The sequence below is a fragment of the Ranitomeya imitator genome, chromosome 1 (genome assembly GCF_032444005.1).
Source record: "Ranitomeya imitator isolate aRanImi1 chromosome 1, aRanImi1.pri, whole genome shotgun sequence".
Taxonomy (NCBI): domain Eukaryota; kingdom Metazoa; phylum Chordata; class Amphibia; order Anura; family Dendrobatidae; genus Ranitomeya; species Ranitomeya imitator.
The window spans coordinates 1164151891-1164165496 of record NC_091282.1 but is presented as its reverse complement, the minus strand read 5'-3'; the positions used below and the strand labels follow the sequence as shown (position 1 = coordinate 1164165496).

Here is a 13606-nt window from a genome sequence, read left to right as displayed (position 1 = left end):
TGCGACAAGCACATGTGTATGAAATTAAAAAAAAATTGCACAGCATTGAAAAAAAAAAAAAATTATATATATATATATATATATATATATATATATATATATATATATATATATATATATATATATATATATATATATATATATATATATATATATATATATATATATATACACACACACCAAATTTTGTGGTAAAAAACAGGAGAAAATGTTTTAAATAAAATGGTGGTGCGTCTTGTAATCTCATCTTCCGAGATCTCCGTCTGTTGCCATTTTACCGAAGCCCACCACAAGGAAATCATTGGGTAAGGGGACTCCGCTCACCGGAGACCAGGACCCGCAGCATCACCCCACTCCTGTCACCGCTGGACTCCTGAAGCACCGTCCCTGCCTCCTGTGCCCCCGCTCCACTGCCCTCCACAACTCGGTGAGCTCAAATTGAATATAATGATAATGTGTGCAAAATGTAAAGCGCTGCGGAATATGTTAGCGCTATATAAAAAATAAAGATTATTATTATTATTATTATTATCATTATTAATATAAGACACACTCCCATCCTCCTAAATTTGAAGGAAAAAAAGTGAGTTTTATAATCCAAAAAATACGGTATATATATATTTTTTTTATTATTTTTTTCTGAAAACTGTCACTCTTGCTCATAAACTTTTCAAGGTATCCAAGTGAACAAGACAAGATATAAAAGCAGGAGCTAGCTGCAATCATGGCTGTTAAATCCTTCAGATGCTGGGACTCGGATTAACCGCGGCATCTAATAGGGAAGCCCCCTCAGTCACTGCAATGCCCCCGTATGTGATTGCAGGGTGGCAATGGATTGTCACAGCCCAGGACCTAGTGAAGGACTCTGTGACTACTATAATAAGTTAGTACTCCCCATCAGACTGTGTCACAGGCTGGGATTAACAGGAGGATGCTAAAATGGCGACCACACACTGCAGTACAGAAGTATTGCAGAATATCGTATCTGCGAGCAGAGGTCACGTTTCCTAAAAAGATTTTTTTTTAAATCACCCTTCCAAACCTTTTCTGATTTTTTTTATTATTATTTTTTATTGAAAAAAAAAAAAGTAAGAAGTCTAACATACTTACATATTACTATTTTCTATTCACCAAAAAATAATAAATGCTATAATTCCCAACTTGCCACTGCAAAGATTAGTAAAGAAGAAAAATGTTCTTTATTCTTCAAAAGCAGTGAATCTCTGTAATCCTAGCAACCATGTCTCTATGTTTAAGTCAAAATCACAAAGAAAATAGACATTTAGACCTTTATAAAATGTGACTCCACATACCGCTCAATAGCCCCCAGCACCGCTCAATAGCCCCCAGCACCGCTCACTAGCCCCCAGCACCGCTCACTAGCCCCCAGCACCGCTCAATAGCCCCCAGCACCGCTCACTAGCCCCAGCACCGCTCACCAGCCCCCGGCACCGCTCACCAGCCCCCGGCACCGCTCACTAGCCCCCAGCACCGCTCAATACCCCCAGCACCGCTCAATAGCCCCCAGCACCGCTCAATAGCCCCCGGCACCGCTCACCAGCCCCCGGCACCGCTCACTAGCCCCCGGCACCGCTCACCAGCCCCCGGCACCGCTCACTAGCCCCCGGCACCGCTCACTAGCCCCCGGCACCGCTCAATAGCCCCCAGCACCGCTCAATAGCCCCCAGCACCGCTCACCAGCCCCCGGCACCGCTCACTAGCCCCCGGCACCGCTCACCAGCCCCCGGCACCGCTCACTAGCCCCCGGCACCGCTCAATAGCCCCCAGCACCGCTCAATAGCCCCCAGCACCGCTCAATAGCCCCCAGCACCGCTCAATAGCCCCCAGCACCGCTCAATAGCCCCCAGCACCGCTCACTAGCCCCCGGCACCGCTCACTAGCCCCCGGCACCGCTCACCAGCCCCCGGCACCGCTCAATAGCCCCCGGCACCGCTCAATAGCCCCCGGCACCGCTCACTAGCCCCCGGCACCGCTCACCAGCCCCCGGCACCGCTCACCAGCCCCCGGCACCGCTCACTAGCCCCCGGCACCGCTCAATAGCCCCCGGCACCGCTCACTAGCCCCCGGCACCGCTCACTAGCCCCCGGCACCGCTCACTAGCCCCCGGCACCGCTCACTAGCCCCCAGCACCGCTCACTGCCCTCTTTAGCGAAAGATAAAGTAATTCCGGTATCACTTTCACATTTTGCCTATTGCCCGTCTTCTCGTTACGATACAGGGCCTTTATCACAACTAACCAGGTGATGATTGTTAACCCTTTATACCATATTCTTTATAAATGAGGTATAATTCCAGTTACTTTGGCTCTTTGACAATATAACCATGTGCAAAACTAGAGACACCTGCTGCTCAAACAAATCGAGATCACACAAAACGTTAATTGTTTCCATGAGTTATAGGTCTCTGGATTATAAACCATATACATAGCTGCAAACATATCGCAGATCCCTATTAACCCTTCCTAAGACTGAATGTAATAGTAGGTCCTATGTTGGGTCCTCATGTATGGAACAGGCTCATAACCGACTTGTGTCGGCTGTGTTACACAGCCGGCATCAGATTGCGACAGCAGCGATCGGAGCGTGATTTGATTGCTGCCATTTAACCATTTATTTACTGCTGTCAATTGTTGATGGGATAATGACAGGCTGTCAAGGCATTCGGATGGCTGCTGACGGCCCCTATGGATGCTCAAGGATCTATGGATGCTCAAGCCCCTATGGATGATCAAGGACCCCTGGCTGATCAAGGCCCCTATGGATGATCAAGGCCCCTATGGATGATCAAGGCCCCTATGGATGATCAAGGACCCCCTGGCTGATCAAGGCCCCTATGGATGATCAAGGACCCCTGGCTGATCAAGGACCCCCTGGCTGATCAAGGCCCCTATGGATGATCAAGGACCCCTGTCTGATCATGATCAAGGCCCCTACGGATGATCAAGGACCCTATGGATGATCAAGGACTCCCTGGCTGACCAAGGCCCCCTGGCTGATCATGATCAAGGCCCCTATAGATGATCAAGACCCCTATGGATGATCAAGGACCCCCTGGCTGATCAAGGACCCCCTGGCTGATCATGATCAAGGGCCGCATGGCTGAGGAAGGGCATTGTGGCTATCTTCACCTGTAGCTTAGCTTCATAGTAGAACACCATTCTCCATATAGTGTAATAGTGAAGTACTACAGTATACAGAACAAAACGATCAAATGGACGTAAGCTCAAGATTTTATGATTGTAGGAATAGTCACTATTTAAAGAGAACTCCGCAGCAAGATGTGCATATTACATCCACGTCTTTGCAGTGGATTTGGTGCTCTGTATCAGAACAAAAACGCTCCAGTCACTATTAAGATGTATTAGAAATTTTGGGGCATAAAAGGTAAAAGGTGAAGTCTTACTATGCAAACACGATCCTGTTACTTTTGATTTTCTTTTACAGGAAAATCCTTTTGTAAAAGCTTTACAAGGCGGCCACTGGAAACAACACAATGGCCTCCTGTGGTCCTCAGTCCTCCAGGGCCACGCTGGGATAGGTTTTCAGCTTTATTCACTAGAGAAGGGTACAACCTTTCAATTTCAAAGGCGAGAACCCCAAAATGCTAAGATTTTTGACCCACTTTTTTCCCCATCTGACTTTTGGAATAGCAAAATCTACAGAACTTTACATAAAGCTAAATAACTTCACCCTGATGTATACCGGCCGATGGAGGCCAACAGAACATTCATAAGGCCTCTGTCTGGTGACTGAAGGAGAGTCATGGATCCATTTAACACATGTGCCAGAAGCTTTCACCATGCACATAGCAAACATACACTGCGGTGCGAAAAGAGCCACACATTTCTGTCCGAAATAAATTAATACCTGCTCTCTAGCTTTCTCCAGCTGCAGCACAAGGTCCTCTCGCTCGTGCGGGGCAAAATGGCGAACTCCAACCTCATCATCTCCGAGTCTTTGCTTGGCAATGGTCATTCTTAACAGCTGGAGACATAAAACCACACGAGTACAGCAACAATACTACAGTATTATATTTGTAATTTAGATGTTGCGACCCCAATTCCAGTGATGTATCACTTACTGGGCTGCGTGCTGTAATTTTGGTAAAATTCCTGTTGTATCTGCTGTAGATCTAGCACTGCTCTGAATGAGGAGCTGTGTATAGCTCCACCCACAACACTGATTGGCAGCTATGCACTGTGCATAGGCAGAAAACTGCCAATCAGTGGTGTGGGTGCTGGTGAACTATGTGGAAGCAGGTTTACTAGTCCTCTAGTGATTATCTCCTGCTGATGAAAAAAATGCTGAGATCAAAACTACAGCAAACAGCCCGGCAAGTGACACATTGCTGGAATCAGGGCCTCTAGTCCTACATTGTGCTCCTCTCAGATTAGTTTAAAAAAAAAACAGGTGAAAGATTCACTTTAAAGCACGTCCAGCATTTATTTCTCTGACCCTGTCTAAATATTTAGGTAATACATCAAGTGTATTAAAATACCTAACCGATCGCTGTTTTCTCCAGTTTCCAGCACTGCTCCGCTCCTCTTCTGGACCACAAGACCTGAAACCAGACTAGCCAGCTGACGCAAGGGATGATATGGGCAGAACAAGTCACCTTCTCAAAGATGGAGACTCATTCTCACCCTCATGGACTTACATTGGGAAAGCCGGGACCACTCCACACGTTATCCGCTGGGTGAGCTGGCAAAACCACAGAACAGTCATTTGTTCCCGAAGAGGTCCGGAGCTGCGCTGGAAACTGAAGAATGGCTTCCCGAAAGTGTAGCGCCACCTATGGGACGACTCTGCATGAAATACGAGCAGATAATCTGACAACGACTGTGGCAATGCACATATGTGAGACAAGTTCACATGTGCGCGGACCTCCTGTCATGTCGCCTCCACACCAATGACGCCTTGTTGAAGTGGTCAGTCCTGGACATGGGAAGTGGGTGCTAATGATGGACCCAAGCCCATCACACATTAACGGCATACATTTTCTCCTTAGCATTCCCAGACATAAAACATTTATTAAACTTTCATTCAGCGTTAGGTCCGGGTTATAATCACGATGTCGTCAGCCCCAGTGCTCAATCACTGCTACGAGAAGTGTGTCCTCCAAGTGAGAGCAATCTTGAAAGGAAAGAGTTAATACATACTAATGAGGTCATTATAAATGTGTATTCCCAGAGCACACAGCGTAGAGACAGTAGCTACAAGGGGGGCTCCATTATGTGTAGAGTGGTCCCAAAGGGGGAACTGGCAGGATCTGAATTTTCTCCCGGCAGCTATGGGAGGATCAAGGCTGTTGCCGCTCATCTTGTGTATGCACTGACAGCCGAGCACTGCGCTCCTCTAAAACTTAAAGGGGCTCTCCATTACTTGGACAACCCCTTCGTAAGGCACCAAGTCCCCCAAGAAAAGCGAATACTCGTTTCCTGTACCGATGCCGCTCCAGGGATGCTGCAGAGATTGCCTCAACAATGTCACATCACCCTCGGGAAACAGCAGAGCTGACATCGTTGGATGGGCAGGACTGGAATAGGGGGGCGTACATTGTTTTTATCCACTATGGGGTCCCGAATTGATTAAGCAGAGGCCGACTAGTAGTTGACAGCTGCACTACAAACTACGGTATATGGAGTGTGTTTTCAGTCTCAGTTGAGCTCTTCCGCACCCCCGTTATGGTGCCCGGTGAGGTACCTGCGCTTGGACCTCCAAAGTTCAAAACTTCTCACATGTTTCCGTGACACATCAGAAGTTTTCCAAAAGTGCAGTCCACTGCCTGTTACTCCTTACTGCTCCAGCTGATGGTCTACGTGAAATGGAAAAGCTTATGGCGACCGATATCCTATAAATACGACGTCATCATACCGGACAATGACTCCTCCGATGAAATCTCATCATTGTGTGCTAATCGCCATTCAGTGGATAAAACAAAGCCCGGCTTTGTAGAAAGAGGCTTAGCTCTTCACCGGCAGCCTCAGATATCACGTAGACCCACCACACAAAGCCGTACCCCACGGACAACACATGACAAGCCATCACCTTGTTGTCCCCCTGGATTTCTCCCAGTCGCTGCTGCAGCTCTTTCATCTCCACTTCCAGCTTTTTGCTTCTTTCCCGAGCTTCCCCCAACAGCTGTGCCAGGTTTGCCTGCAAAAGTTTATCATAAGCCCCCCGTGCCAAAACAGAGAATCAATGACGTCCACTAATATAGAAAAAAAAGGCATTGTAATGAAGCAGTTATTGTGTGACAGCCAACATGGCGGTCGTCCTAAATCCCACAGATTATCTACTGTTCCCCGTGATACACGATTAGGAAGAAGGATAAGAAGCTGCCTCTCTGTTCCCTCTGTGCTCTTTATGGTACCATGCAGGGTTATTACTCTCCCCTATGATTTTTTTTTTAATAGAGGAAAAACATCCTAAAACAAGGATGATGAGATATTTTATAGTACCTGCTTTCTTTTCTCAGGAGGAAGCGATGGGTCTCCATCCTGTCAGCAGAAAAAAATGATAAAAGATAATTAAAATATAGGAAACATACATCACAATCACATCATTGATTTCTTAGAGGGAATCTGTCAGTAGGATCGTCCCTCCTACGCCGTCTAGATGGGCCTATAGGTCATAGGAAGCAGAATACAATGATACCTTGATATCTGAAATCCGATGTTTTTTCCAGAGAAATCAACATTTTTCTTAATATGTAAAAGATCTATTAAGATCTATGGGCCGGACATAGATCTCCCTGAGAATCTGCCTCTCATTTACATATTAAGAAAAAATATTGTATTTCAGATGTCAAGGTATCGTTTTATTCAACATTCTATTATCTATGTCTATGGTTTTTCATGGTGACAGGTTCACTATAATCTCTGGAAATGTTGGGGTAATAGATTGATATAACCCGGAGCTTTAGGAGGGTTATACATGGCTTTACCAGGCCATAATATAACCCAAAGGTTAAGCTTGGTGGGAAAAGTTCTCCCGCCAAGCTTTCCTGGTATTTTTTGATATCAGGGATTGGTTGGACTGTCTGTGGCATGTCGCTGGGCGAAGTAGTGCTTTTCCCCCAGCAATGGCCGCTGATAAGGCAGTCTAGGCATGGTAACACAAGCCCCACCCAATACCAATAAAATAAAGACACAAAGGACACAGAATTAACTTTGGAATAAATTGGCCGTGGCGTTTATTTTTGGGTAACTAAACAGCAATTTAATAAAATTTTAAAGGGAACCTGTCACCCCGAAAATCGCGGGTGAGGTAATCCCACCGGCATCAGGGGCTTATCTGCAGCATTCTGTAATGCTGTAGATAAGCCCCCGATGTTACCTGAAAAAGGAGAAAAAGACGTTATATTATACTCACCCAGGGGCGGTCCCGCTGCTGGTCACGTCGGATGGGCGTCTCCGGTCCGCTGCGGCGCCTCCTATCTTCTTTCCATGACGTCCTCTTCTGATCTTCAGCCACGGTTCCGGCGCAGGCGTACTTTGCTCTGCCTTGTTGAGGGCAGAGGATAGTACTGCAGTGCGCAGGCGCCGGGCCTCTGACCTTTCCAGCGCCTGCGCACTGCAGTACTATCCTCTGCCCTCAACAGGGCAGAGCAAAGTACGCCTGCGCCAGAGCCGTGGCTGAAGATCAGAAGAGGACGTCATGGAAAGAAGATAGGAGGCGCCGCAGCGGACCGGAGACGCCCATCCGACCTGACCAGCAGCGGGACCGCCCCTGGGTGAGTATAATCTAACGTCTTTTTCTCCTTTTTCAGGTAACATCGGGGGCTTATCTACAGCATTACAGAATGCTGTAGATAAGCCCCTGATGCCGGTGGGATTACCTCACCCGCGATTTTCGGGGTGACAGGTTCCCTTTAATAACCAGGATAACTTCAATAAATAATTCCAAAAACCGAATAAGCTTTACCATAAGAAGTCCAAATCCACCCGAATCCGGGCGATTATTCCCACAAAATAAACGGCACAACAGAAAGGGTAGTGAGAACAGAAAAAAAAGGGGGGGAGGGCGGGATCTTCAAATCTTGCTTGAGGTAACTGCGCCCAAAACAGCTGTATTTATAGATAAGAATTCCTCCTGCACAGAGCTGATTAACCAATCACAGTCTGTAGAAATTGCGGGAAAAAACACCTGAAAGAAACCGGTTTTAACCAGATAAAACCTGCTCGTGCCTAGCACAGCTTACTAGAGGAATTCATTAACCCTTTGAAGTGAATAAAAACACACACAGTTTACCGAATAAAACGTAATTGTTAACATGGTGGCCGTGTTATCATGCGCCCCCCCTAAGATTTCACTAAGGGGAGGGCGTTCATGGTAACACAAGCCCCACCCAATACCAATAAAATAAAGACACAAAGGACACAGAATTAACTTTGGAATAAATTGGCCGTGGCGTTTATTTTTGGGTAACTAAACAGCAATTTAATAAAATTTTAATAACCAGGATAACTTCAATAAATAATTCCAAAAACCGAATAAGCTTTACCATAAGAAGTCCAAATCCACCCGAATCCGGGCGATTATTCCCAAACGCCAAGCCTTAAAAAGGCAAGGCCCCCCCAAAACGCCCCAGCCAACTTTCGATAATGGCCTGGAGATCCAGATTGAAGATATCCAGGCCAATATCGGACAGGTGAACTAGATCCCCTCTATACAATCCCGGGACACCATCCTCGAGGTTGACGTGCCTGAAGGAAAAACCATGAATTAACGGCATAAAATTCTGAATATTCCTCTTCACCCTCTTCCTGATTCGTTCAAGGAAGGAAGAGACCTTCTGGAACCACAGTAATCTAGGTACAATTTCTGAAAATACAAATGTAGAACAAGCAAATTCCGATTTCAATAAACACAAATCCCTCTTAATGAAAGATAACAGGTCAAGGGTTTTTAATTTACCAAGATCGTTACCACCTAAATGAATAATGACTCAGTTTGAATAAGGTCTCTTCTCAGCTAGCTTACGAATCTCAAAGATCAAGTCCTGCCAAATCATCCCTCTCTTGCTATGCCAAAAAATCTGGATGAGGGAATTATCAAAGGATAAATTCTCAGTATAGCATCTCACGAATGCCCTCTTCTCGGCCCAATAAACAAAGGAGTGTCCGATGATCCAAATGGTAAGAATACCTAAAAGATGAACAACAAATTAATGATATAATTGAGGGCGAATATATAATTTAAAGCGGTTCGACTCCCATCTACCAATTCTTCTAATAGTTGTTTCACTAAGGCCGAGTCTAGCAGCCTCAGTAGCTGCCCCAATCCAAAATGAATGTGATGAAATTTTAAGATCTCCCAAGCCCAAATAATTCAGAGATTTTTTGAGAATAAAATTAAATTGAAAAACGGTCGCCGGTTCTTTATTCATATGTAAAAAGAAGGGGCCGTCAGAGCTAGGACGGTAGGACAACCATCTCTGGGCATTGGCCACCGGACAGATGATCGAATCAGAAATAGCCCTAAGTTTTACGGATGCACCCCTGCCCAATTGATCGGTTTTAGACTTTTTTATAAACAAGATCAAATGATGACCTTGAAACGACACATGCTCCAAAGCCAAACCCGCCGGAGACGATTTCTTGGGGGAAACAACTTCACTCACTCTCAATGCTGCAAAAAGCGCAAAACAAAAAGCGGTAGCGAAAAGCGACGCTTCAAAACGATCAGAGCAGACAGAGGGAAGTGATAAGCAAATGTCCTTAAGTAATTGAGCCGAAATAGGCCGACGCATATCGGGTAAAAAGGAGGCTTTCCGAAAACCTTTTAAAAATTGCTTGACCACGAAAAATTCCGATAACGGCTTCTTACCAGAGATCTTTAGAAAAAATGAAATCCCTGCCAGATTTTTTGAAAGAGCTGAGAAGGATAGGCCATCCCTAACTAACTGTTCAGCAAAGCAAAGGGCAAAAGCAGGGTTACTCTCATAACAGGAATAGTTATTAGCATTACAGAATCTAACCCACATACTCCAAGCGGCTGAATAATCAGCCCATGTTCTATGTGCCAAAGAATTCTCCACATACGAATGAATCAAACTTGAATTAGCTCCCATATCTGAGGAGGACAAATTGATCTTCCTTTATCTGTTCCCGTGACTCGATCCAATGGTTGAGACGCCTGGCGGTGACAAATGAGCTGTGCATTATCAATGCTGCTATTGATGGAAAAAACAGCTTTGAGCCAAATATTAGATTTTAAACAGAGAAGGGTCAACTGCCTGAGAATTACAGCACAGAAATGATTCTTAGAAGAGAGGGTATTTATCATAAAGACTAATCCCTGTTTATCCGAGCGGAAACTAATTCGTTTATTAGCAAGATGAGCACCCCAAAATTGAATAGCCAAAAAAATGGAAAAAAGGTCCAAAAATGCTAAATTTCTAGTAAGCTTGCTTTTAACCCAAGAAACAGGCCATGATTCGAATGCCCACTCGAAGGAAAATGCTAAACCCATCCCGAGGTGCTCATCAGTGAAAAAGGATAGATTAAGCTCATCTGAAAATACAAAGGGGGGTTGCCAAAGTTTCTTCCCGTTAAAATCTAACAAAAACTTCAACCAAATTTTTAAATCATCTTTAGTATCCCTATTGAGGCGAAGGTGGGCATGTGGGGATGAGTGACCAGCTGTGAGTTCATATAAATGTTTCGAGAAAACCCGGCCCATAGGAATGACCTTCAGGGCGAAATTTAACATTCCTAAAAGCGACTGGAGCTCTTTAAGAGTAACCTTGTCCTTAGGTAAAAAACTTTGAATCAGTGAACACAGCTTACCAATCTTTTCATTTGGAAGGGAGCAGGTCATGCTCGCAGAGTCGATATGGATACCAAGAAAAACCAAAGAAGTACACGGAAAAACTGTTTTTTCTTCCGCAACCGGGACTCCAAAATGCTCGCAAATCTTTAAAAAACTGGATAGGAGGGAAAAACAGGCATCCGAGCCCATAGGGCCAACAAATAAAAAATCGTCTAGATAATGTAAGACTCCCCCTTTGGCTACTGAAAATTCAACTACCCAGTGCAAAAATGTAGAAAATGACTCAAAATAGTAACAGGACAACGAAAAGCCCATGGGAAGGCATCTATCGAAAAAGAATTTATCATCAAAAGTTATACCCAAAGAATTAAAACCTTGAGGATTGACTGGTAGAATTCTGAAGGCGGATTTTATGTCGGATTTTGCCATAAGAGAATTTCTTCCGAACTTCTGGAGGATTTCAATCGCATCGTCGAAGGAAGAATACTTCACAGAACAAACATCAGTGTTGACTTCATCATTAAGAGAAGCTCCCTTCGGGTAAGACAAATGGTGTATTAAACGAAAGGAGCCAGACTCTTTCTTAGGAACTACCCCAATAGGGGAAATCCTAAAGTTTTTAAACGGAGGAGAATCAAAAGGGCCTGACATTCTACCCGCCTCCAATTCTTTTGCCAGTTTATCCCTAATAATTAATGGGTACTCGGCAGCCGAGGGCAGATTCTGGACTAATTTACAACCCATGCCTTTGAATTGTGGAACGAAAAAACCTTCTTGAAAACCATGAAAAATAAGAGCACTAATCTCCTGATTTGGAAAAACCCCTAACCATGGGACCATGTTTTGCACTTTCACTGGGGTCAGAGCCCTTAGGAACAGGTTCTTTATTGGGCCCTTGTTGTCCCGAGTGAAATTGTTTCCTATAGCATTTAGACATTGGGTGGCTGCCCCCACAAAAGGAACATTCATGCCGAAAGCGGCAATTAAGAGCCCACTTGCAATTCCCTTCATTGAAGGCGAAACATATACCTTTTTTAGGAGGGGCATTCACATTCTGTCTAGCTGCCGGGAACCTTTGGGGCAACATTAAATTAATCCAAAGTCCGATATCTTTCTTTCCCCAAGATAAATTGGGATACATAGCCAATTTTTGTCTAAATGACTCGTCATATTGGAGCCAAGCCATACCCCCAAAATGTCTATAAGCCTCTAAAATAGAATCCAGGTGCTGAAATAAGCCAGAACAAGCACCAGGAAATTTCTCCCCTAAAACAGCAGCATAGATAGCGAATGCCTGGAGCCAATTGTTAAATGATTTAGGATTAACCTTTTTCTTATCATCGGCTTCATCCTTCCTATCATATCTATGCTGCTGTTCTTTTGAAGAAGGTAATAGGGAAAAAATGTCCACATAATCCTTATTCCAGATCTGCTCTTTTACAGAAGAACTAAGGGTACCGTCACACTATAACATTTCGATCGCTACGACGGTACGATTCGTGACGTTCCAGCGATATCGTTACGATATCGCTGTGTCTGACACGCAGCAGCGATCAGGGATCCTGCTGAGAATCGTACGTCGTAGCAGATCGTTTAGAACTTTCTTTCATCGCTGGATCTCCCGCTGTCATCGCTAGATCGGTGTGTGTGACACCGATCTAGCGATCTAGCGATGCGATCCAGCGATGCGTTCGCTTGTAACCAGGGTAAACATCGGGTAACTAAGCGCAGGACCGCGCTTAGTTAGCCGATGTTTACCCTGGTTACAAGCGTTAAACTAAAAAAAAACAAACAGCACATACTTACATTCTGGTGTCCGTCAGGTCCCTTGCAGTCTGCTTCCAGCACTGTGACTGCCGGCCGTAAAGTGACAGCAGAGCACAGCGGCTGTGCTTTCACTTTCACTTTACGGCCGGCAGTCACTGAGTGCGGGAAGCAGACTGCAAGGGACCTGACGGACACCAGAATGTAAGTATGTGCTGTTTGTTTTTTTTTAGTTTAACGCTTGTAACCAGGGTAAACATCGGGTAACTAAGCGCGGTCCTGCGCTTAGTTACCCGATGTTTACCCTGGTTACCCAGGGACCTCGGCATCTTGGTCGCTGGAGAGCGGTCTGTGTGACAGCTCCCCAGCGACCACACTACGATTTACCTACGATCACGGCCAGGTCATATCGCTGGTCGTGATCGTAGGTAAATCGTATAGTGTGACGGTACCCTAAGGTGAAATCCCAATGGGGACACCTCACAGGTCAGGGATTCCTTTAAGAAAACCTCTGGTAAGCCAGGTTTTAAAATGACACTCCCCATAGCAGGTTCATTAACAACAGAAGGGACATTAGGCATCAGGGGAAGTGAACCACTAGACAAACATTCAAAAATCACATCCCTTACTACAGATTTGAAACTAGATGAGGAGACGAACGGGGGGACAAGTAAAGCCTCACCCTTTTCTTGCTGGATGACGTCACGCTCCATGGAGACTTCGGCACCCGAACCCCCATGAGCTGGAGACTGTTGCAGAGATGCTGGGCTGTGATCTTCTTCCAGATCAGAAACTGGTGACCCAGACCTCCAAGATGCTGCCGCGGCGGCAGCTGCGCTCACCTCTCTTGCTTGAGTAGATCTTGATAGTCGGAATGTTGTCGGTGGTGATCCCTGGGCCCCGGCAGCTCTTTTATGGCTGCGGTGGCTAGATGAGGAGATTCTGGCATGTCCGGCCACAGGTGCTTCCAGAACCGCTGCGCGATCCCTAGAGGAAGTTCCGGCGGCAGGTAGCGATGACGCCGGTAACGTGCGACGAGCGTCGCT

At 45.5% G+C, this 13606-nt stretch overlaps 1 protein-coding gene across 4 annotated transcripts in view; it reads right to left on the bottom strand.

Annotated features, from left to right (window-relative positions):
* The window catches only part of CCDC149 (coiled-coil domain containing 149), a 128417-nt gene that overhangs the window by 58442 nt on the left and 56369 nt on the right, over positions 1 to 13606 (bottom strand). For all 4 annotated transcript variants that reach the window (XM_069744656.1, XM_069744658.1, XM_069744657.1 and 1 more), the window contains exons 3-5: positions 6482 to 6520; positions 6069 to 6176; positions 3888 to 4004 (exon numbers count right to left, since the gene is read on the bottom strand). In XM_069744656.1, the coding sequence (XP_069600757.1) occupies positions 3888 to 4004; positions 6069 to 6176; positions 6482 to 6520 (264 nt within the window). The remainder of the gene's footprint in view (positions 1 to 3887; positions 4005 to 6068; positions 6177 to 6481; positions 6521 to 13606) is intronic.